The 26158-nt window shown below is 37.2% G+C and overlaps 1 protein-coding gene across 1 annotated transcript in view; it reads left to right on the forward strand.

The window, feature by feature from the left end:
* The window catches only part of BEND2 (BEN domain containing 2), a 53871-nt gene extending 30418 nt beyond the window's left edge, over positions 1 to 23453 (forward strand). The window contains 5 exon segments of the mRNA XM_053655774.1: positions 9812 to 10027; positions 11115 to 11236; positions 12934 to 13150; positions 17912 to 18115; positions 23257 to 23453. Of these exon segments, the coding sequence (XP_053511749.1) occupies positions 9812 to 10027; positions 11115 to 11236; positions 12934 to 13150; positions 17912 to 18115; positions 23257 to 23453 (956 nt within the window).
* Positions 23454 to 26158: the final 2705 nt, after the last annotated feature.

Here is a 26158-nt window from a genome sequence, read left to right on the forward strand (position 1 = left end):
GTCCATTTCATCAAGGGTGTTGTTTAATGCCACAATATCTTTGTTGATATTTTGTTTGGAAGATCTGTCCATTTTTGATAGTGGGGTGTTAAAATCCCCTACTATAATTGTGTTGCTGTCAATATCTTTCTTGAAGTCCTCTAAGATTTTCTTTATATATTTGGGTGCTCCTATGTTGGGTGCATATATATTTATGATGTTAATGTCTTCTTGGTGGATTCTTCCCTTGAGTTTTATGAAGTGACCTTCTGGGTCTCTCATTATGGCCCTTTTTTTGAAGTCTATTTTGTCAGATATGAGAATTGCTACCCCAGCTTTTTTTTCTTGTCTATTTGCTTGGAAAATTTGTTTCTAGCCTTTCACTTTTAGTCTGTGATGGTCTTTTGTCCTGAGGTGGGTCTCTTGTAGGCAGCATATGTGTGGGTCATGTTTTCTTATCCATGCAGCTATTCTGTGTCTTTTGATTGGAGCATTTAATCCATTTACATTTAAGGTTATTATTGATAGGTACTTATTCATTGCCATTTTTGTAGCTGTGTTCCTCTCTGTCTGTCTCTTTTCCTTCCTTTCCTTAAAGCAGACCTTTTAATATATCTTGTAGGGCTGGTTTGGTGGAGGCATATTCTTTTAGACTTCTTTTGTCTTGGAAGCTCTTTATTTGGCCTTCTATCTTGATTGAGAGCCTTGCTGGGTAAAGTAGCCTTGGTTGTAGGCCTCTGGTTCTCATTACTTGGAATATTTCTTGCCATTCTCTTCTTGATTGGAGTGTTTCCATTGAAACACTCCATTGACTTTTCCATTGAAAAGTCAGTAGCTAACCTTATTGGGGCTCCCTTGTGTGTTATTTCTTTTTTCTCCTTTGCTGCCTTTAAGATTCTCTCTTTGTCTTGGAATTTTGCCATTTTAATGATGATGTGTCTTCAAGTGGGCCTCCTTGGGTTCCTCTTGATTGGGACTCTGTGTGATTCCTGGATTTGTGTGAGTTTTTCTCTCATCAAATAAAGAAAGTGGGCCTTCTGCTCCTGTCTTTCTTTGGGTCCCCTGGCAGGCCCGGCTGCAAAATCCTAGGGAGGGAGCAGCACGGGGGACATTGTCCCAAGCGCTCCTGGCAATTGCCCAGGTACACTGCTCGTGGGCGCTGGCCCCCCAACCATGCACCAGCCGAAAACTCTTCAGTTCCTGTCTTTGTTTTGTGAGGCCGCATCCTCCAGACAAATCCAAAATAGGGGTTTGCACGGGTCACTGGTCCAGAATACTGGGCCCTCGTCAAGGGGCGCCCTGCGCCAAGCACTGATCCCCGGACTGTGCACCCCCCGAATTCCCTGCTGTTCCTCTCTTTGCTCCATCCCCAAGACTCTGCTGTACTGCTGCTGTCTCCCTACCATCTGGTTCCCCCGTGACCGTCCAGTCTCTGACTATTTGGTATGATGTTATCCTTAGGTGTTTGGTAGGTAATTTGTACTAACTTGAGGTAGTTTCCCATTATTCCTAACTTGCTGAGAATTTTTATCATGAATTGGTATAAATATTAATATAATGGATACGTTATTCAATTTGTTTTACAAATATTTGATTAAGAACTTTTGTGTCCAAGTTCATGAACGATACTGGTTCTGTATTTTACTTGTACTCTCTCTGTCTGGTTTTAGTATTAGGGTGTATTAGCCTCATAAAGTAGGAAAAATTTCCTCCTCCTCTATTTTGTGGAAGGGTGCATGAAAAATTAATGTTAGTTTTTTAAATGTTTGCTAAAAATCTCCAATAAAATCATCTTGGCTTATATATTCTTTTTCTGGAGCTTTGCAATTGCAAACTCAATTGCTTTGATGATTATAGGATTATTTAGATTATCTATGTCATCTTGGTTGAGTTTTTTAAAATACATTTTATTGATTATGCTATTATGATTGTCCCATTTTCCCCCTTTACTCCCCTCCACTCTGCACACCCTCTCCCACCCACGTTCACCCCCTTTAATTCATGTCCATGTGTCACAAGTTCTTTGGCTTCTATATTTCCCATACTATTCTTACCCTCCCCCTATTTTCTACCTACCATCTATGCTGCTTATTCCCTGCTTCTTTTCCCCCTCTCTCCTCCTCCCACATGGAGGTGTTGCTAACCCTCCATGTGATCTCCATTTCTGTGGTTCTGTTCCTCTTGTAGTTGTTTGCTTAGGTTGTTTTTGTTTTTGCTTTAGGTTTGGTTGTTAATAATTGTGAGTTTGCTGTCATATTACTGTACATGCTTTTCATCTTCTTTTTCTTAGAAAAGTCCTTTTAACATTTCATATAGTAAGGACTTGTGATGATGAACTCCCTTAACTTGACCTTATGTAGGAAGCACTTTATCTGCCCTTCCATTCTAAATGAAAGTTTTGCTGGATAGAGCAATCTTGGATGTAGGTCCTTGCCTTTCATGACTTGGAATACCTCTTTCCAGCCCCTTCTTGCCTGAAAGGTCTCTTTTGAGAAATCCGCTGACAGTCTGATGGGAACTCCTTTGTAGGTGACTGTCCCCTTAGCTCTTGCTGCTTCTAGGATTCTCTCCTTCATTTGAATCTTGGCTAATATAATGATGATGTGCCTTGGTGTGTTCCTTCTTGGGTCCAACTTCTTTGGTACTCTCTGAGCTTCCTGGATTTCCTGGAAGTCTATTTCCTTTGCCAGATTGGGGAAATTCTCCTTTATTATTTGTTCAAATAAGTTTTCCACTCATGACTGTTCCTCTTCCCCTTCTGGTACCCCTATAATTTGGATGTTGGAGCATTTAAAGATGTCCTGGAGGTTCCTAAGCTTCTCCTCATTTTTTTTGAATTCTTGTTTCTTCATCCTTTTCTGTTTGGTCATTTTTTTCCTCTTTCTGGTCCACTCCTTTGATTTGAGAGCCAGTTTCCTTTCCATTACTATTGGTTTCCTGTGCATTTCCATTCATTTCAATTAGTTTAGCCTTCATTTGTTCCTCTAATTTGTGACTAAAATCAACCAGTTCTGTGAGCATCCTGATCACCAGTGTTTTGAACTGTGCATCTGAAAGTTTGGCTATTTCTTGATCACTTAGAATTATCGGCTCTGGGGCTCTGAGTTGTTCTTGGGCCATGTTTTGTGCCTGTTACATATGAGGAGCAGAGCCTTAGTTGTTCACCAGGGCAGGGCCACCCAGGTCTCTGCTTTGTGATGCTAAATGTGGGGCGTGGTCAGAGAGGGGCCACCCAGGTCGCTGATTTGTGACGCTGTATGTTGGGGTGGGATCAGAAAGGGACAATGGCGGTTCTCTCTGCTGCTTTCTGCCACTGGGGCCTGCACAGTTCGTCTCACCACTGCTAGCTCCTTATCCGGTTTATCTGCGTGCAAATGTGTGACCACGGTCTGCCGTCAGTGGGTCCGCTGCCTTGCGTTCTCAGTGGGTCTGCCTGCTTCTCCACACCTGGGATCCACCCATGGCTGCTGGCGCACCTGGGTAGAACACTCGGGTCGGTCCTGGGGATCTTTCCTGCCCGACCCCGCTCTGCTGCTGGCTCTGCCCCTCTTACCGGTTTGGCTGAAGGGTTCGTTGTTGTCAGACTTCTGTGTAGTTCAATTTTCTGTGTTTTGGCTGCGTTTTTGTTGCTAAAACTTTGTTGTTTTTAAACTTGGTTGTGTAAGAAGGGGCAGTGCTTCCACCCACGCCTCCATCTTGGCGGAAGTCCCTCCCCACAGGTGTTTTCAGTTTGTGTTTTGAGGCTTTATTTCCCTGCGCTGGCATGCTGGGTTGTTCAGTCTGTTCCATCCCCCAGTTTTGCCTGGTTTATCTGCTTATGAATATGGGACTTCCCAGTTCTCCAGCTGCCTTGGGCACTGCACCCCTCGACAATCTGTTGCCTCGTTGGGTCTGCCACCTGCTGCCTTGTGTGCCTGGGGTCCTCCAGCCACTGGTTTGTCATGACCCCTCTCTGTCCAGCCACTGGACTCAGCCCCTCCTACTGGTCTGGATGAATATGTCTACTTTAACGCCTTAGTTGTCAGACTTCCATACAGTTCAGTTTTCTGTTGGTACTGATTGTTTTTTGTTTCTAAATTGTTGTTGGCCTTATTTTGGCTATGCAAGGAGGCACAGTGTGTTTACCTACACCTCCATCTTGGCTGGAAGTCCATTGGTTGAATTTTGACATTTGTAATTCTGGAGGAATTGTTAATTTTTTCCAAGGTATTAAGTTTATGTATGTAAGCTGGTTTGTAGTATTCTTTATTATTCTTTTAATGGCTGCTGAATCTTTATTTTTTATTTTTTAAATTAATTTTATTGATTATGCTGTTACAGTTGTTCTATTCCCCCTTTCATTCCCCTCCACCCTACCCCCCATCCCCACCATTCCCCCCTTTAGTTTATGACCACGTGTCTCAAGTTCTTTAGATTCTATATTTCCCATACTATTCTTGCCCTCCCCCTATCTATTTTCTACCTACCATCTATGCTGCTTATTTTCTGTACCTTCTCCCCCCTTCTCCTCCTCCCACTCCCCTGTTGCTAACCCTCCATGAGATCTTTATTTCTAATGGCTGCTGAATCTTTAGTGATATTCTGTTTCATGATTTGTATCATCTCTTTTTATTTGTATGTCTTTCTAGAGGTTTATTTGGTTAATTCATCTTTTTTGGGATGCCCCTTTTTGCTTTATTGAGTTCCCATTGTTTTTATATTTTCTGTTTTATTTATTTCTGCTCTTTATTGTTTCATCCTTTTACTTATTTTGGTTTTATTTTGCTCTTAGTTTTTGGTTTAGGAATCTAGATTATAGATTTGAGGCCTCTTTTTTCTAATGTAAGTATTTAGTGCTATAACTTTCACTTTCAGTATTTCTTTAGTTGCATCCCATGTATTTTGATGTGTTGTATTGTCATTAAGTATTTTTTTAGTTTTTAAAGAATTTTTATTATATTTTTCCATTACCATTTACTTCCCTTATACTCTGTCTCTCCCACAATCCCCACCCTGTTGCCCATATTCATGAGTCCTTTTTCCTTTTTGCTCAATCCCTCTATCCCCTCATCCCCACACTGCCCTTAACTGTCGTCCCACTTTCCATCTATGAGTCTGTCTCTATTTTGCTTGTTAGATCAGTTTCTTCATTAGATTCCACATATAATTGAGATCATATGGTACTTATCTTTCTCTGACTGGATTATTTTACTTAGCATGATGTTCTCCAGGTCCATCCATCTGTCGCAAAGGGTAAAACTTTCTTTTTTTATGGCCAAGTAGTATTCCACTGTGTGAATTTCCCATAATTGTTTTATTCACTCATCTACTGATGGACACTTGGGCTGCTTCCATATCTTGATGATTGTAAATAAGGCTGCAGTGAACAAAGGGGTGCTTATGTTCTTTAAAATTAGCATTTTGGGTTCCTTTGGATATATTTCTAGAAGTGGGATCATTGGGTCAAAAGGCAGATCCATTTTAATTTTGCATTGTTGGTGTGAATGCAGATTGGTGAAGTCATTAAATCTTAATAGATTTTATTGCCTGGAAACTTTCTCTTTGACATATGTATTATTTAGAAGTGTGTTGTTTAATTTTCAAGTGTTTGAAGATTTTCTCTCATCTTTGTATTATTGATTTGTAGTTTGATTCCATCATGGTCATAAAATATACTGTATATGATTTTGTTTCTTTTAAGTTTGTTGAGATTTTTTCTCTGGCACTGGATGTAGTCTATCTTGGTGAGTGATTGATGGGCTTTCAAAAGAATGTATTTTGCTTTTATTAGGTGGGATGTTCTATGATGAGGATTTTGTTGGTTGATTGTGTTCTTCAGGTCTTCTATATCCGTACTGATTTTTATATCTGTTTTTGTTTTATTGGTAGCCGAGAGGGGGTTGTTGAGGTTCTCCACTGTAATTATGGATTTGATTATTTATCTTTTCAGCTCTTTCTGTTTTTGCTTCATGTGTTTTGAGACTCTTTTGTTAGGTATGTTGAGGATTATTATGTCTTCCTGGGAGTTGACCCATTCATCCCTTTTTGCCTTTAGTAACTTTCTTTGCTCTGAAGTCTACTTTATCTGATATCAGTATAGCTACTCTGCCTTTTTATTAATATTTGCATAGTATATATTTTTATATCCTTTTACATTCAATCTACCTATGCATTGAATTTGTAGAGTTTCCTGTAAACAGCATATAGTTGGGTCTTGTTTTTTATCTATTTTATCAATTGTCACCATTTAATTGATGTAGTTAGGTCATTTATATTTAAGGTACATTACTGATATATATTCTGGGGCTTAAGTCTGTCATTTTATTATTTTTAACTTTGTTTTCCATGTTTGTCATTTCTGTCTTTCTCTTTCTTGCCTTCCTGTGGGTTATCTGAACATTTTCTAGTATTCCATCTTGATTTTTTTATGTTATTGATTATATTGCTTTGTACAGTTTTCCTACTGGTCACTGTGGATGTTACTATATACCTCTATTGCTCTCAAAATTTTACCACTTAGCATTAAGTGATGAAACTTTAATTCTACTCATGGTCTTTTGCCACCCTCACTTTTAATTATTACTGTTTAGGTGTCAGATGGTGTTTTCACTTTTGTTTTGGCTATCACATATAATTTATAAAATTCATGATAGTATCATATTTATTAATATTTCTGCTCTTTCTGTTCTTTGTTCCTTTAGTATGGTATCATATTTACCACAGTTTATTTAACCACTCACCTGTTGAAGGACATCTGGGTTGTTTATAGATTTTGACTCAAGAATAAAGGTGCTATGAATACTCATGTATTAGCATGACACTCAGGTTTTTGTGTCACTATGAGCTTTCATTTCTTTGAGATAAATGCCCCAGAGAGAATTGCTGTGCCATGTGGTAATTGCAGGCTTAGTTTTCTAAGAAACTGCCAAACTGTTTTCTAGTGTGGTTGTTCTCACCATCAGTGTGTGAATGATTGAGTTTCTCTGCATACATATTTCTCTTTATATTGTTTTTCCCTTCCCAATACTCTAAGCTTCCTTCTGTTATCATAACCATTCTGTTTGAAGATCCTCCTTTACCCATTCTTTAAGAGTGGGTCTGCTAGGGACAAACACATTTTGTTTTCTTTTGTCTGAGAATGTGTTATTTCCCCTTCATACCTGAAGAATAGTTTGCTAGATACAATATTTACAGTTGAGAGTTCTTTTCTTTCAGCACTTTTGCCTTTCGGTGTATTGGTAAAAACAAATGGCATGGGAAATAGCAGTGGAACAACGATTTCCCCAACTGTTTTGAAAAATGACAATAGCCATGGTTCTTCCTTATCACCTGACCCCATCTCTTTATATATTGGTGAGTGTGAAATGATGCATATTACAAATAGTAGTATTTAACCTATATTCTTCAACATTCTTGATACAAGCTAATGGAAGCTTTTTTTCATTTTCTATTTTGACTGCTGTTTTTAGGTGATGTAATGATGACTTTTACTGAGTGTACATTATGTGCAAGGCACTGTGCTAATCAACTGATATGCCTCTTCTTTATTAATAGTCCCCATGCTTTAGGTGCTTTTATTACCCTCATTTCTAAAGTCACAGAGTTGGTGAGTGGCAGTTCTGTAATTCTAAACCAGTTTTCTCTGACTTTAAAACTTGTATTCCTTAGTAGTCTTCTGTATTGCCTGCCAAGCCACAGTGGCAGAGATTAAGGGACCCAATGTTTTCTGACCTCCAAAGGCAAGTCTCCTTAATATTTTATAGTTTGTGTATCTATTTCTAAATAGCTGGTCTTATTAATATCCTATCACAGGGCTCAGAAAACCTTTTCTGTAAAGGGTTAGATAGTAACTATTTTAGGCTTTGTGGGTCATCTGGTGTCTGTTTAACAAGTGCTCAACTCTGTGGCTGTAACATAAAAACAGCCACAGATGTAGGTAAGTGAATGGGTATGGCTGTGTGCTAATATGACTTTTATAAAAACTGGTGGTGGGATTGGCCTGTGGATTGCAGTTTGGTGATTCCTACCTTAGAGACCCTTTTCTTTTAAATTACTTTTTTAACCCAAACTAGAAGAAACTTTAAAAATTGTGCTTTTTATAATAGACGGGCACTATGATATGCTACTGTTAGATGTATAAATTGGTGAAACTTTCTCAAGGGTAATTTGTATAAAAATCTTAAAATTATTTATGTCAGTTGACTCAGTAATCCCACTTCTGTCCAAATATATAACTTAAAAAATTGTATTAAAATTTTGATATAAGAATGTGCCTTATAGAATCATGAAAAATTAGAAACAGACAAATAAGCAACCATAACGAATTAGTTAAGTAACTGTTGGTATATTCATGGTATGTGAAGCAGTAAAACATGGGCTTCTGAGTCAACTGCCTAGGTTAAAATCCCAACCCATATCACCTTCAGCCACTTATCTGACCTAAATATTAGTTTCTTTATCTGTGAAGTGGCAGAAATTATAGTGCCTACTTCATAGAATTGGGAGGATCATATAGGATAATTCATTTAAAGCTCCTGACACAATTCCTAGAGTGTAAGTGCAACATAAATGTCACCTATCAGGAAAATCATGATGACAGGGATGCAGAGTTGGAAATAAAAAAAAATAGAAAATGGGAAAATGCTCAAAATATAATAGTAACAGAAAAACCAGGATTCAAACTATATATAAAGTATGATTTCAATTCTGTGTTTAAAAAAGGAATAGAAAAATCATAGAAGATGTTAGTAGAAGATTAATGGTTCAGAGCACCTGTCTTACAGACAGACAGACTTAGATATTAAAACTGACTCTATAGTCCTGGCTGGTGTGGCTCAGTTGGTTGGAGCATTGACCCATAAACCAAAAACTTACAGGTTCAATTGCCAGTCAGGGCACATACCTAGGTTGTGGGTTCAGTGCCTCATCTGGGCATGTAGAGAGGCAACCAATTGATGTTTCTTACATCAATGTTTCTCTCTCTCTTTCTTTCCTTTCCTTTCCCTCTCTGTAGAGTCAATAGGCATGTCCTTGGCTGAGGATTAAAAAAAAACTGGCTCTATACCCAGAAGTGTGATCTTGTTCAAATAACTTAAATTCTCTAGGCCTTAATTTCTTCATATACTAAGTGGTATGAAGTTGTTAGGATCGTCATCCTAACAGCTGAGCTTATAGATGAAAAATATCTAGTATAGTACCTTTTATAATAGTAGATATGCTAGCTATTTTTAAATTTCTTAATTATACTCAACCATACTTTCCAATCATCTCCAGGAAACATATGCTTACTCGGTAATATATCTCTGAGTCTACTTTAAGAGTATGAAAGAGGCCCTGGCTGGTGTAGCTCAGTGGATTGAGTGTGGGCCTGCGAACCAGAGGATTGAGGTTTGATTCCCAGTTAGGGCACATGCCTGGGTTGCAGGCCAGTTCCCAGCAGGGAACACACGAGAGGCAACCATACATTGATATTTCTCTCTCCCTCTCCTTCCCTTCCCCTCTAAAGATAAATAAATCTAATCTTTAAAAAAAGAGTATCAAAGTGAGTAATGAAATCTCAGAGCAACATGTTTACATGTGTACCTGCAGCCTAATAAGTAAATGTATTGAAGACAACAGATTAGTTCAAGTATAACAAACTCAAGACTTTATTATAAAAGATGTAAAATGCTAACAATTATATAGATAACATCGCGTAACTCATTTAAGGAAAAGAACAGATAAGCATAGGGAAAAAATTCACCCAAGTAGAAATTTGTGAATTAGAAATCAATTAGGCTAAATTTCTTGGGCACTTTCATGGTAGCCTTGCCTGAAAAAACAAGGATTTTACTTGTTTCCTATATTTTTAAAGGATATCTTGGTAATCCAGAAAGAAATGTCACAATTCTTAAGATGCATTTGATGAATGCACAAAGGAAGCCTGAACCTAAGCATGCAGCCCGCTACCTGGCTCGTGTTTTGTTCTCCAAGGAAGTCCTGGTTTGCAGCTCAGTAGGTACAAGTCCGTGCCTACCAAATCTTAGAAACCGCCCACCCTTAGACCCAAACAAGTTGGCAGCCATAAGAGGTATGTAAGGGCATTATGGAATCTTGTTTTATCATCATTTGGTCGTTTGATGGATGTTATTAGTAGTTGAAGAAATAATGATGAAGTGTTGCTAAATCTTAGAACTGTTCATTTTTTCACCTGTCTGAACCAGATTATATAATTTAATAGTATGTAATGGGTAACAGCTTCTAAAGAATAAAACTTGTCAATAGACTGGTGGGATAAGATAGGCTTTATTAATGATAATTCCTATGGTTAGCACTAAGTCAGTTCTTCAGTGCTAAAACTTGGTACTAAAAAACAAAGAAAAGGCCAAAAAATAAATATGGGAAAATAAAACACATTTCAGTGCTAGAAACTGGCAACACAGAAGTAGAATCTCATGATTAATCCACTCAAGCCTCCTGCCTTCCAGAAATGTGTATGAGGGTCCTAGAACTCATAGGTACTGAGGATATAAAGATAAGTATTTCTGCCTGCAAGGAATTCACAGTTCGGAAAGGGGTAAGTTGAGGGAAACAATCAATTCCAATCCAATATGATAATGCTGTGGAAGCTCTGAGAGCAGAGCAACTATTTTGAGGGCATCAGGGAAAGCTTACTAAGGGCAAGACATCTGAGCTGGATTTGGAAGGATTCCTTACCTAAGTAAAGAAAATAGGAAGAGTATTCTAGGCAGAGAGAATAGCTTATGGGGAAGATAGACATGTAATGTGCACAAATAAACCGTGGTATAATAATATTTGCAATAATATTATTTTCTCTTTACAGGTTTCCTTTTATTTTTAGTTTGAACTTAATCATAGGGTCATTAAATGGCATTAGTACCCTGAAATGGTTGACCTTTTTTTACATACTTGTTTAAAGTACCAAAACCTCATTACTGGCTCCCTTGGTCAGTGTTTTAGGACTCTCACATTAGAAGAAATAAGATATTCAGAAAAGCATCTTCTTTGGGTAGAATTTCTAACCAGTCAGAAAGAGTTAGAAAAAAGAATGACAATTAAAAATGGAAGATTTCAGTATTTTAAATAAAAACTTTCTTCTTATCAGTTACTTTGTTAACTTTTTTCTAATATTCATGAATGCTTTCTGCTACTTGCAGAGTTCCTGGCAACAGTTTTTCCCAAACGTGATTTGGATGAAAATGGAAAAGAGTGGAGAACCTGTCTTAACTATATCAGTGCTCTGATCCGCTATTTAGGATCTACAGTCAGAGGGACACCAGTAAGTTATTTTTCATCTAAATATGGTCTCTGCTGTACAAATGCATACTGTATACAACTCCAGAATCAAAAGCACAACACACAAGATTTCAGGCGTGTGGTCAAAATCCTGTTTATTTAGTTTAGGGGCAGAATATGTTCTCTAAAAAGCATACTGCCTGTTTTTTTCACTCTTTGCTATTTATTTTATGCATAAAAATATCCCAAATATAAAAAATATCAAATATCCAATATAAGGTTATAGTTAGTATATTTGAACCCAAAGGCTATACTATAAAAAGTTTCAGCTATGAAGATATTTGACAAATGTTTTTCAGTATCCCACTGAGCAGCATGTGGTACTACTTAGCTGTGCCAGTAATAGTTAAGGATGGCACAGGAGAAAAGGAAAGCACTATTACTTCTTCACCTTCAGTAATGGTAGAACCTAGTGAAAATAGTGCATGTCATGAGGTTAAGCTATCACAGATATTTTATATTCTGTATAATTACATGGTAAACAGGAATCTGGCTTGCCTCTCATCTATTCTATATTCAAAATAAATAGAGACTTTTTAATGTGAATGGGCCATTAGGGAAACATGTTATATCTATTGCCTTCTCCTGATGACCTTAACAACAATTCCTAATTTCCACCCACTTCTCTAAAAACCCCATTTTATTTTTACCATGTCTAGTCACTCCTGTGTCTCTAGAGTAACCTTATGGAAACTATTTGCCACGAATATTTGTAGCTGAGCTTATGTTTTTGTGGTGAATGACTCGAATTCAGTGATAGCTCAAGCACCATCTGTAACCAAATTTGCTTATTTTTCACATTCCCTTTTATAGCCTACAAAAACTACACCCTAAACATTTGAATGTAAAATGAAGATACTGCCTGGAAAGTGGTAATTTTCACATTTGCTTAGATATCAAAAGAGAAGCGCATCTGCCAATTGCCTGCTGTGTACTTGGCTAGGAGTAAGATAGGTCCTTGCCACTCAAAGTGGGTCCATGGACCAGCAGGAGCAACACCGGAAAGCTTGTGAGAAATTCAGTCTTGAGTTCTACACCAGACTCACTGATACAGAATTTGCATTTTAGCAATACCCCCAGCTGATTTGTGTGCATATTAGAGTTTGAGAAGCCCTCACCTACAGTAATCATGGTCAACCCTGGGTACATATTAGAATCACATGAGACACTTTTTAAAAAATATATTAACTCCCTCACTCCCTCACTCCCTCACTCCCTCACTCCAGAGGGAGTGAACCAGAGGTTCTGATTGAATTTGCTGAGAGTGAACCTAAGAAGAGCTTTTTTTTTTTTTTGAAAGATCCCTAAGGGTAATTCAACTGTTCATTTGTGTAGCCAAAGTTGAAAGCCATTGGGGAAAGGGAAAACAAACGAAAGCTGTGATTTTCAAGAAACTCATTTATTCATTTATTCATGAAATATTTATTTTCTGCCAGCAATTATCATTCAGTTCATTAGGTAGAGCTACCAAGTCCCCAAGAGGCAGCAATCATGGCAGCTTGAAGAGTAGTCTACACCTATAGTTTTTAGTCATAGCACAAAATATCTTTGAGTTTTAGCACGTCTTATTAGAGACAGTTGCTTCCCTACCAGCCTGGGGGGCCCGGGTAGATGATAGAGCATGTCCATATTTTCTCACTATGCAGCCTTGTTTATAGATGCAATTTTGTGTTTCACCAGGAAATTGTTGTCACAACCAACCCCAATATACAAGCATCTGCAAATTTGAACAATAATAGGGATGGTGATGGTGGTGAAGGTAGTTCCCAGTTATCGCAGCAAGCAGCTGTCTCACAAGCAAGAGCAAGGGGAGATTATCAGCCAAACAGCAGTGCTGTCCCCGGAGGAGTTGAAAAACCTTCCACTAGTGATTTACCCATACCTTTTGGAGCAATGGGTGAGTTTTAAAATATGTTCTCTTGACATAGAATCTGACTGATCCTTTTATGGGGCTTATTTTACTGTCTTTCTACTTTTATATATGTTTGAAATTTTTCAAAATAAGAAATCTAAACAACTTAATCTCTTAATGAGCTATTGAAATATAAATACCTAGTTCTGAGACTGATAGTTTTGAAAAGGAATTTATTTATTTTTAGAGAGACAGGAAGGGAGGGAGAGAGAAAGAGAGAGAAACATCAATGTGTGGTTGCCTCTCACACACCCCCTCCTAGGGATCTGGCCTGCAACCCAGGCGTGTGCCCCAACTGGGAATTGAACCAGCAACCCTTTGTTTTGCAGTCTGGTGCTCAGTCTACTGAGCCACACCAATCAGGGTAGTTTTAACATTAAGTGAAATCTGTTATTTTTCTTTTGGAAAGCAGTTCTCAGCCAACTCCTTTGACTCATGTGAACTCTCAGGTTAGATACCCTGCTATGCAAGTAAAGATGAAGGATCTACAGCTGGCTGAGACAGAGACAATTCAGGGGTCTTTCTATCTGTGTTGTGCACATTGTGGTGTTCTATAAAAAGTTTTTGCGTGAATTAATGAATCCCATTCCTCAGAACATTGTACCCTCATGCCAGCTGTATGCTGGAGATGTACCCTGCTTCATTAGTGTCAAGTGGCAGTGAGTTTTCTAGGTGACTCATGTTTCCCAATGACCCCTCCCTAGAGCTCTGGGACTTAGGAACACCTGACATAGCAAAACTATCTTCTGTCTTTCCTCTGCTCCCTATGTTAACACTAAGTAGAACATTACCTGTGAAACTCTTCATATAAAATTATTTTTCTCCAACTTCATTTCTTTTTTCACTATATTCACTAATAAAATATTTACTCATTCACCAATAGAATTATATAGGTTTCAGGTGTACAATTCTATAATACATCTTTGTATTGTGTTTATCTTCCCAAATTAACTCGGCTTCCATTACCATTTATCCATCCTGTACCCTCTTGTACCTCCCCACCCCCTCCCCTATAGTAGTCAGTATACTGTTTTCTGTGTCTATGATTTTTTTCTTAATCCCTTCATCTTTTTCACCCAGCCCAGCAACACCCCTGTGACAGCTGTCAGTCTGTTCTCTATGAGTTTGTTTTGTTTATTTTGTTCATTAGATTCCACATACATGAGTGAAATCATATAGTATTTTTCTTTCTCTGACTGACTTATTTCATCTAGCATATTGCTCACCAGGTCCATCTATGCTGTTGCAAAAGGTAGATTTCCTTCTTTTTTAAGGATGAGCAGTATTCCATTGTGTAAATGTACCACAGCTTTTTTATCCACTCATCCATTGAGGGGCATCTGGGCTGCTTCCAAATCTTGGTTATTGTAAATAACGTTGCAGTGAAGATAGGGGTGCATATCACCCCTATCAAATCAGTGTTTGATAGGGGTGCATATCACCCCTTTCAAATCAGTGTTTCAGGTTTCTCTGGGTATATTCCCAAAAGTAGATTCACTGGTTCATAAGGCAGTTCCATTTTTAATTTTTTGAGATAACTCCAAACTGCATTCTATAGTGGCTGCACCAGTCTGCATTCTCACCAGCAGTGCACGACAGTTCCCTTTTCTCCACATCCTTGCTGACACTTGTTTAAATGATACATCTTCATAGTATGTTTTTCCATTATAAAAATAATATAACTACTGTATTTGTTAAGATTATGCATGGCAGATGAAATCACTGGATGAATAGCTCCTAGATTTAAAGAAGCAAAGAACAAACTGAGCCACAGGCAGGAGCCAGAATGGGGATCCATGTCTGTAGCTTCCAAGATATCTAGATTCTAGGTTTCTCTTGTCTCACTGTTCAGATTCCCAGAAAAAAGAATTTGATTTGGGGAGGTTGGGTCATAGGTCTCTGACCCCGACTTAGCTACAGCTAGAGGACAGGGCAACTAAGTGCGTTGTGAGCCAGGCATATGCCCCAGTTTCTGTGTACTCTATTATACCATTTTATGTGAGAAAAAAAGGAAAAATATTTAGGAGGGAAGACCAAGATACTTTAAAAAACTATTGTGGATGTTTTAATTTTATTCCACTTTTTTCTTACAAATCTTTTAAAACATTATGGTCTCCATATAATAACTCTTCTTTTAAAACATGACATGTATGTTTTTCCTTAAGAATCTCCAATCTTTTAACAGCTATATAACATTCCATAGGTATATAATATTAGAGTAAGTGTACCATAATTTATTTAACTACATTCTTCTTTTTGTTATTGCATTTTTTGGATGGGATTATCAATCATGCAGATCGTGCTGTCATAAGTCCTCAGCTTCATTTGTGTAACTTTTTACACATTTAAAAAATATTTTATTTATTTATTTTTAGAGAGGGGAAGGGAGGGAGAAAGAAAGGGAGAGAAACATCAATGTGTGGTTGCCTCTGGTATGCCCCCTACTGGGGACCTGGCCTGCAACCCAGGCATGTGCCCTGGCTGGGAATCCAGCCAGCAACTCTTTGGTTCACAGATCAGCACTCAATTTTTACACATTTTGGATTCTTCTCTTTTTCTACAAAAGATTTTATTGCCCTGGCTGGTGTAGCTCAGAGGATTGAGCTTGGGCTGTGAACCAAAGTGTCGCTGGTTCAATTCCCAGTCAGGGCGCATGCCTGGGTTACAGGCTGGGTCACCAGTGGGGGCCACATGAGAGGCAGCCAGACATTGATGTTTCTCTCTCTTTCTCCCTCTCTTTCCCTCTCTACAAATAAACAAAACCTTAAAAAAGATTTTATTTTTTTTATTTTTTATTTTTATTTTTTTAAATATTAAATTTTATTTAGTTACTTTTCAAGTACATTTTTTTCTCTTCCCCCCCCGCCCGGTCTCCCCCTCCCTCCCCGTTCCCCCCCCCCAGTCCTCATCTCTGTGTCTTTCATACTTGTTCCTCAAAATCCCTCCCCCCTTTTTCCCCTTAAGTTCCCTTCCCTCTCCTCTCTGGTCGCTGCCCACTTGTTCTCTATTTCAGCGTCTTTGTTTTTATTCTGTTTGCTTGTTTGTTTTATTCTTTAGCTTCCTGTCAAAGGTGAGATCATATGGTATTTGTCCTTCAATGCCTGGCCTATTTCACTCAGCATAATGCTTTCCAGTTCCATCCATGTTGTTGCAAAAAGGTAGTAGCTCCTTCTTTCTCTCTGCTGCATAAAATTCCATGGTGTATATGTACCACAATTTTTGGATCCATTCATTTACTGATGGGCACCTAGGTTGCTTCCAACTCTTGGCTGTTGTAAATTGTGCTGCTATGAACATTGTGGTGCATAGGTTCTTTGAAATTGATGTTTTAGGATTCTTGGGGTATAATCCTAGCAGTGGAATTGCTGGGTCAAAAGGCAGGTCAATTTTTATTTTTCTGAGAAAATTCCATACTGTTTTCCATAATGGTTGTACCAGTCTACAATCCCACCAACAGTGAACTAAGGTCCCCTTTTCCCCACACCCTCTCCAACATTTGTTGTTTGTTGCTTTGTCTATTATAGCCATCCTGACTGGTGTAAAGTGGTATCTCATTGTGGTTTTAATTTGCATCTCTCTGATAGCTAACGATATTGAGCATCTCTTCATGTGTCTCTGGATATTCTGTATGTCCTCTTTAGAGAAGTGTCTGTTCAAGTCCTTTTCCCATAAAAAAGATTTTATTTATTTATTTTTAGACAGAAGGGAAGAGAGAGAGAGGGGAGGGGAGAGGGAAACCACTGTGTGGTTGCCTCTTGTGTGCCACCTACTGGGGAACTGGCCCACAACCCAGGCATGTGCCCTGACTGGGAATTGAACCAGGGACCCTTTGGTTCTTAGGCTGGTGCTCAATCCACTGAGCAACAGTACCAGAGTGGATTCTTTTCTTAAGTGAGGTTCTCAGAGTTTGAATTACCAAGTTAAAGAATATTAACTCTTATCTGGCCCCTCATTAGTATTGCCAAGTTAATTTTCCAGAGTTACATCTTCAGACCCACTGAGTAAATTTTTAAGTAATTTCATCTCTGTTGGTAAATGTTGGGTCTGAGGGATTCAACAATTTATACTACCATCCATTAAATGATGGATGTTACAGGATGAAAACTATGCTTCTTGACTTATAAGAATCAGATTATATTTCTCTAATATATTTTTAACAAATAATTTTTTATTATATGTAACATATATGTTTTAAGTATGTTAATTTGAGTCACTTCTGGATTGAAGAGAGATGGTAATGATTAGGTTATAAAATTGAGAAATGAAAATAGTCTTAAAATTTAATTTTCAGTTCAAATAAGTTATCTAAAATATGATATCTAAGGTGAGTTTGTTGATTTTTAAATGAGTTCATACCAAATAGAAAACCTGCATTTTAAAATTGATAAACATTTCAGTAAGAATCATGGTGCTTATTTTTGAAAAAGGCATTTTTTATAAGTAAGAAAACAAGGTATTAAAATGACTTAGAATTTGTTATTTAATATGATGTAAAACTGACCTAAAAGGTAGTAGACAACTGACTTGTTCTCTTAAACCAACAGAGAATGTGTAATCACACCAGCAGTGATTACTGTCTCATATCTCATGCTGTCTTATGATACACTAAAAACTTAAAAGCTTTAATTTTTTAGCCAAATTCTTAAACCTGAAAATTCAGAAAAATCTGCCTTTCTATTAAGCCTGTTTAAAAACATGAGCCTAACATCTGCCACAACAATTGACATCTTTCTCTTTTGTTTCTAGATTACATTGGAAATCCAAGTAGAAATATAAAGTTATCACATTCAGTACTGTTGGTAGCAAAAAGGAAGGCTTCCCCAGAGATGTCAGCTAGATACCTTGTAGACTACCTGTTTCCAGAGGAGATCCTATTAAAAACTGATATCTGTCCCAATCCGTGGCATGGAGTATGTGCCGTTAACTTCAATAAGATGAATGCTCTCCGAGGTTTGTACATACTGAGTATGTGAGAATAAATAAGTGCCAATTGTGGTAGAGAAGGGCAAAAAGAAAAATCCATTCAGTCTGTGTGTGTTCTGAGGAGAGGGAGCTCTTATATATGGCTCATTAGGACATAATAGGGAGCAGGTTTATGAATTGTGTTTCTTTTTGCATTTGGGTGCTTGGGGCTAATTCCTCTGTTTTAAATGACATTATTATAACAGGAAGGCATTATTGACTGTGGCTCCCTGGTATGGACTGCCAGGAGTTTGGAAATTCAAACATCTTCATTTACTGAGGATCAAGGTCGAAGCTGCTGGGTTTTGTCAATTTGTAGAAGTGTCAACAATAGCACAGCAGGCTAATTTGCCAGTTTTTTTCTTGTGCACAGGAGCACAGTATAGTCTTGGTCTGTGACATATATGGATGAAGAAATAAAGCTTCCAAAAACAGTTGTTTGAAATCTTACATTTGGACGAAGCAGGAAACAAAATAGTTCTTATTTGTGTCACTGGTATCCAGCAGACATAGTTCTGAGCTGCAGCCTGATCTCATTTGGTTCCCACTTTCATTATCACACATTTCATATCCAACAAATTTGAACAAAACTCATGTTTCAGTCTAAGCTAAAGAAACCTGGCTCATAGCACCTTTCTTAAGCATTTGCTAAGCATCTAATCCAATTGTTTTCAAACTGTATTTTTACTGCAATCTATAGTAAGAAATACATTTTATGTTGTAACTCAGTACATATGTGTGATTTTTTTAAAACTAAGTAAAAATTTCACAAACAATACTTACTCTTTCTACAAGAGTTACATTCTATTCTATTTTTTCTATTCTACTGCATTTTTGAAAGCACTGCTATCACTGATTTCATGACCTAGTAATTGGTCACAGTTTGCAATTTGAACATCACTGAGCTAACACTCAGGGCCAAAAAAAAAAAAAAAAAAACCCAAAACCCAATTCCTCTTACTTTAAGTAAAAAAAGAACACTATGTTTGTAACCAGTTTGGAAAGAAAGTGTTTATAGAAGAAAGTCTTTCTAATGAAAAAAATTTAAGTGATGAGTAAAAAATGACTTTTATAGTTCTTTGAATATCTAGACTAATTCCTTAAGGTAGACTTAAAGTATTATTTCACTTTATCTTTTAGTTGAATTATATTATAAGTCAAGATGTCTTTTGCATGAGAAATATTTAGCATGAGTTTGACATACTATCCACATGGGGCATATTTTAACAAATTTCCCATGAGACTCAAAGGAATAGTCCTTTGAAGAAAGGCAGCCATGTGAGTTATTTCAGCAAAGAGAATACAGTAGAATCATTGTTATCCTGGGGGACAGAGCCAGGTCCAAGGAAGAGAAGGTGACAATAAAGCATATTTTACTTTATTGTAAGGAGAAAATGAACTTGGAGAATGAAAGGAGTTAGAGCAAATGCTGAGTGATCAGATATGAGAGGAGATATCTTTACTCATAGAAGGACTGGGCTTTATGACTTCTAACATTTCTTTAGAAGTGTCAGTTCAGCATAAACTCTCAGAAACATATAGAAAGGCAAGGGACTAGTCAAGGAACAGGTCTGAATGACCCATGGACACGGACAACAGTGTGGGGATGGACTGTGGGAGTGGGGGGTGGGTTGGGTGGAGGAGGGCAAAGAGGGAAAATGGGGACAACAGTAATAGAATAACAATAAAATATTTTTAAAAGAAATTACTGAAACTAATGTAGTAAAATAATAAACATCTGTTTACCCAGTACAGATATAAACATTTTGCTTTTTGTGCTCCAAGTATTTTTTAAGATTTATTTTGCTAGCAAATCACTTTTCTTTTATCATGACTTAACAAGAGTTCTTTCTTTTTTTTATAGCTTTAACTTCATTTTTATTATTGTTCAGTTACAGTTGTCCCCATTTTCCTCCCAGTTGCTGCCTCCTGCCCCATCTAACCCCTGCTCCCAAAGACAATTCCCAGCCCATTTTCCTTGTTCATGGGTCATTTGTACATGTTGCTTGACTTGATCCTTCCCCCTCTCTATTTTTTAGAGAGGGGAAGGGAGGGAGAAAAACAGGGAGATAAACATCAATGTGCAAGACATATGCAAGAGAAACATCCATAGGTTGCCTCCCACATGTTCCCTACAGGGGACTTGGCCTGCAATCCAGGCATGTTTCCTGACTGAGAATTGAACTGGTGACCTTTTTGTTTGCACCCCGATGCTCAGTCTACTGAACCATAATAGCCAGGGCCACTCCAAGTTTTTTTTTAATAATAAAGCATTATTGATATCATTAAAACTCCGTCCCATCATTTCTTTTTCCTCTCTTTCTCTCCAGAAGTAATCACAATCTTGGAGTTGGACCTGTCATCCCCATGCATATTTTATACTTTTTCTACCTGTAATAGACCAATAAATAATATGATATTGTTCTTTAGTTGTTTTAATGTGCATAAATGGGGATGTACAGTATATATCCTTTAGTGAATTTTTTCACTTGACATTATGTTTTAGAGATCTACTTTATGCATTTTAACTGCTGATTGGTTTCCCATTGAATAAATAGTTTACTTTTCTATTAATATAATTTCTTATCTTAAGATTTTATTACTTGGGGAGACCACTTCTGGAAATCAGTAGTCAAAGGTTAGAATGTCAATAGCCAAAGGTATTGATTTCTTATTAGAAACTATTATTTGATGCTTTCTGGTGAGAGTTCACTATCACTTAAGAGCTCTTTAGAGAATACTTTATATGGAGAAAGTTAGTAGGCTGCAGATTTGCAATCAGTGAACAACCCTTATGCCTTCCCATCCATTTTTACGTATTGCAGAACTGTAAAATCTTAGCAATAGGAGGTACATTATAGGTACTCTAAAACAACTTCCTACCCAGAGCATGGTAAGCTTACCTATCTTGGCTTTGACATGTAGTCACTTCCCCTTGGCTTGAACACTTCACTGATGGCAGTCCACTAAATTTTATTTATTTATTTGTTTGTTTGTTTGTTTATATTTTTAGTCAACTACATTTTTAGAGTGTTTTTTAAAAATCCTCACCTGAGTATATTTCACTGGTTTTAGAAAGAGGGGGAAAGTGTGGGGGGTGGCAGGGCGGAGTACGAGAGAAGGAGAGATTGGTTTCCTCCCATACACACCCAACTGGGGATCAAACCCACAACCTAGGTATATACCCTGACTGGGGATTGAATCTGCAACCTTTGGTGTACAACATGCTCCAAGCCATTGAGCAACCCAGCCAAGGCTAGCTCTCTGCATTTTAAATGGTCTCTAAGTGATGAGAAAGATCTTCCTTCAAGTGGCTCACAATTTATCTCCCTTCAACTGAGACATATTTATTCTACTTCCAGAGCTACTTAGGGTAGATCCAATCACTTTTCATGTGATAGGCCTTCAGGTATTTAAAGATAGCTATTATTTCCTGCTGGATCATCAGGAAGTAATAAATATAGCCTCTACCCTTCTACTTTCAATTCAGAACCAAGTGAGATCCTGTAAGATCTGGAGGTGGAGATAAAAATATCAGCTTTATTTTTTATTATACATGCTTAGTTCTTCCAAACTTTCTAATGTAGAGATGAGGAGTTTTTATGAGGAAGCATGAAGATTGGAAAATGAGTGGTGTTCCCAACTTTTCCCCACTAAATCTTACACTTTAATAGTTAAATATTTCCATTTCCTTTGGTGGTTCCTCCTATAAATAAATTTCTAATCTTTCACCATCTGATTTGGTGACTAATTTCAGATAAACTCAAGTTAACCCAGACTTTTCAGTGGGGACTAACTCTGAAGTGTAGCTTTTATCATTTGCACAATCCAACCAAACTTCAAGAAATTGTTTTTGTAACTAGTGTTTCAGTGAACAGTTTGGGAAACACCAACCAATTCAGCCTCCTCATTGAAGCCTCTTGAAAGCTTCACAGTTGCTGTATTTGTCTTCCGGTCTCTTATCTGTCATTGTTTTTGCCGTCATGGACAGATGGGACAAACCTGCTTTCTGTAACTCCTTTTTTGTTAGTAAAAATATTCAATGAGATAAAGCCTGATACCAAGTTCAGTGACAACACTATAAGCCTCCTTCCAGGCTACCACTTACCTATTAATTAGTCCTTTGAATATGAAAGCTTTTTAACTTTGTTAATTTCCCAGCCTATTAATCCTACAGAAAAAGCAAATGAGATTAATAAGCAAATCCTATTAAAAAGCAACTAATGCTGGCCTGTAATGATCGCTATATCCATTTTTAGGGGATCAGAGGTGCTTATGAAGTGATCCAAAAATGTATTTGAGGCAGCTTTGCTTTTGTAGTTAACACCTCTCTTTCCTACCTTGCCATTTGCCTTTCCTTTCACTTTCTCTAAGAGAGTTCTTTGAGCTGTGTTGCTCCGTCACTTTTCCTTATGGAAGTTTTCCTCTAACTCACAGGTAGCAAACATAAGGCCCACAGGCTGAATCTGGCCCTCCATTTTGTTTTATCCGGCCCAGCACCTTGTTTCTACCTGGTGGCAGCGCTGAGCTCTTGCCTAACTGCTAGGGAGTAGTTACATTTATACAGTTCTAAAATTACACTTGGCCCTTTGAAGGCAACCACAAGGCTGTTGTGGCCCCTAGTGAAAATGGGTTTGACATCCCTGCTCTAACTACAAGATCTAAACACTCTCATTCCTTTTGTTTGTGATAAACCAAGCAACACTACCAAATTTAGCACTTATAGCTTCTTGCCTCTAAAATATGAGACACACTGCAGCCTCTTGTGTGTTGCAAAGCTTTGGCATGTCTCCATTTGATATAATGAATAACATACCATGTTTCATAAATTGAAGAATAAGAAAAGTTTACATTGGGTACCAAAAGCAGCAGAGGATTTCCATGCTGGTTATGTAGCAAGATCATGGGATGTTGTTGTTCTATCATGATGTAAGAATGGTGCTATTTCACATTATTATCCTCTTAGATGAAAAGATTTGTTAAGCTAATTTAATAATAGTTATAGTCCATGTGTTTTAATTGATTAAAGTCTTGACCATTTGACAGATATAGCAATAGAACTAAGGTTGAATAAATTAATTTCTCTAAATGATTACTTAGTAATTTATGTTTTGGGACTTTACCACCAGAGTTTCTCCAAGAGGTCTTCCCGAAATGTGATCTATCAGAAAATGGACGTGACTGGAAGTTTTGTTTACACTCTATGAATTGCTACATCGGTCGTTGTAAAGGTGTACATGGGAATTTGATATGCGAATCACTGCCACCTGAAGTAATAACTACTACAGTAAAGTCAGAGTCAAGTGATACTGACTATAGTGATTAAAGTACTTGAATGTCAGCTATTCTATATTTTTTCACTGTTGCATTATCCTGTAAGTTTTTCAAGATATAATTCCAAAATTAACCTGCTATAGTAGCAGTGTAGTTCTACATTCATACCTGAAGAAAAAGCCAGTGTTCTTTTTATGCCCACATACAAAGGGGAATTGCATGAGGAAGATGTGTAGTTTTTCATCTCATGAGCAAAGTGATGAGCAGTATTGTAATAAGAACCTCTGATTGAGGAAATGTTGGTAAACTCCTAAAGGTTGTTTTCATTGCTATCATAATGTAGAATACAAATAGTGCAGATATAGGTAATAAGATAGAGAGCCATAGCTGGATAGGCAAACCATGATGTTGACTTTAGGAACTTGTAGGTAGTAGACATGATATTTGTCAAGTGATCCCAGCTTACATGTAAGGTCCACTGATTCAGAAAGGAGGTGTGGTTCACATATAACCTGAACACCCATGCTGGTTTTCTTCTATATCCACCAGTAGGGGATTTGTAGAACTGACATTATATTGTTTGACTTAACTTTTCTGGAGATAAGACCTATGTTCTTTAGATTGATTCCAGATAAAAACAGTATTCTTTTAATTACCTCCTGATAATATTTTATCACAAAAGTTTGCTAAAAGTTAACTTAGAAAAGCATATCAGCAACTTTTGGATTCCATCAAAGAAAATTGAATTTAAGAGTACATCACTATGAATAAAAAGAATCTGATGATATTTAGACAGATTTAAGTTATTCAGATTATTTCATTGAAGGTAGTCTTTGGCTTCACCATCCAGTTTCACAAATAACTTTACAAACTTCTGGTAATACAGCTAATGTAGAAAAATAAAATTATATCCTAGGCAAGATTAAATTTTAGGTTGTATTTGCTGATTTCAAATTTGAGTGGTATTTTATGGTATCTGAACTCTTCCCTGTATTAGAAGCAAAATTACAAAAACAAAAAGTTCATATTTACAAAAACTTTTCAAGATTTATATGGTTAATTTTATTATGATGGTTACTTACATAACTTGTGAGACCAGCCCTGTTCAACTGAACTTTTCATTATATTCTGTAATTTTAGGTTGTCCAATAGTTGCTAGGCACATGTGGCTCTGGAGCACTTGAGATGTGGCTAATTAAACAGAGGAACTCAATTTTAAATTTTATCTTAGTTTAGCACAGCTTAGACTGCCCTTTATTATTTTTAAAGTATTTGAAATGGTACCCATGGTTTGACTCCCTGGAAAACACATAACTTCCCTAAAATCACACTGATTGAGCAAAATAAATTTCATAAGGTGCTTAAAATTTAATAGTACTTTTATTTTTATTAAAATTATTGGGGTGACATTGCTTAATAAAGTTATATAGGTTTCAAGTGTATGATTCTATCACACACCAGCTGTATATTGCATTTGACCAGCCAAAGTCAAATCTTCTATCACTATGGTATTTTCTTTTTGTATTTTATTTTATAATATATCAGACCTTTTCTGTTACCAAAATTTCACAGGTTTATTCATTCATTGTATTAGTCCAATGTACTGGATAGGCAAATGTTAAACACTTAAGTGTCTGTTTATAAGACTTGTTTTTGAGAGTTGTATTTAGTATATTTTGTTTTTCAAATAAATCAATTAAAATATAAAATGTTCTTAATACAGATGCTTGGGATTTTTTATTGCATAATTTTATAGAACTTTTACTAATGTCATTTATAGTATTTTTTCAAATAATGATGACATATTTTTTTGGCCATGTCCATCAGCGTGGCACAGTTAGAATGTTTGCTTTCTTGCTTGATAAGCAAAACAGTAGTTTAACCCAGTAACAACATTTTACTATTGTGGATGTAATTGTCAGTTATTGACAACTTTGGAAGTGTTTTGTCCTTCCTGGGTAAAATATGCGTTACTAAAAAATAATAATTTATACCTCAATATTTATTTAAGTATATGCTAATAGTTTCAATTTTGGCCATCAAGGCTTAGATTCTCAGCCCTGGTTTTAGTTTTTCTATAACCCATATCCACATTTAATACAGTATAGCAGTCCCTTCTTATCTGCAGGGGTATGTTCCAAGACCCCCAATGGTTGCCTGAAACTGCACCAAACCATATATAAGAGGTCTGTCCAGAAGGTATCCAGCTATGTATATGAAAAATAGAGACATTTATTGAAGAAAATAAAAGGAACATTGTACATAGGACAATGACACCTCAGTTTCCTTCAAAGAAGGCACCTTAGGACTTCTCACAGTTCTCCCAGTCACCATCAGTTGACCTGTCATATTTGCCTGAATCTCATCAATGGTCTGAACTCTCTTCCCTTTCAAAGGTTATTTTAGTTTTGGGAAAAGCAAGAAACAAGTCACAGGGCACCAAATCTGGGCTGTAGAGGGTCTGAGTCACCTGGGTGATTTTGATTTTTCCCCCCAAAACTCTGCATGAGACATGATGCATGAGCAGGCGTGTTGTTGTGATGAAGCTGCCAATCACCAGTTGCCCATAGCTGTGGTCTTCTGAATCATCCAAACAGTTTTCATTGAAGAATGTTCCAGTTTAACACAAAATTTGATGCAGATTTGTTGCTCTACTCATTGCTCACACATGTACATTTCAGTCCACTCTGCTTGGCTGCCAGGTTACATCCATGTTGTGCTAACTGTTCTCATTATATTAACTACAGATGGATTTTT

The sequence above is a fragment of the Artibeus jamaicensis genome, unplaced genomic scaffold (genome assembly GCF_021234435.1).
Source record: "Artibeus jamaicensis isolate MK-2021 breed Jamaican fruit bat unplaced genomic scaffold, CSHL_Jam_final scaffold_1283, whole genome shotgun sequence".
NCBI classification, from domain to species: domain Eukaryota; kingdom Metazoa; phylum Chordata; class Mammalia; order Chiroptera; family Phyllostomidae; genus Artibeus; species Artibeus jamaicensis.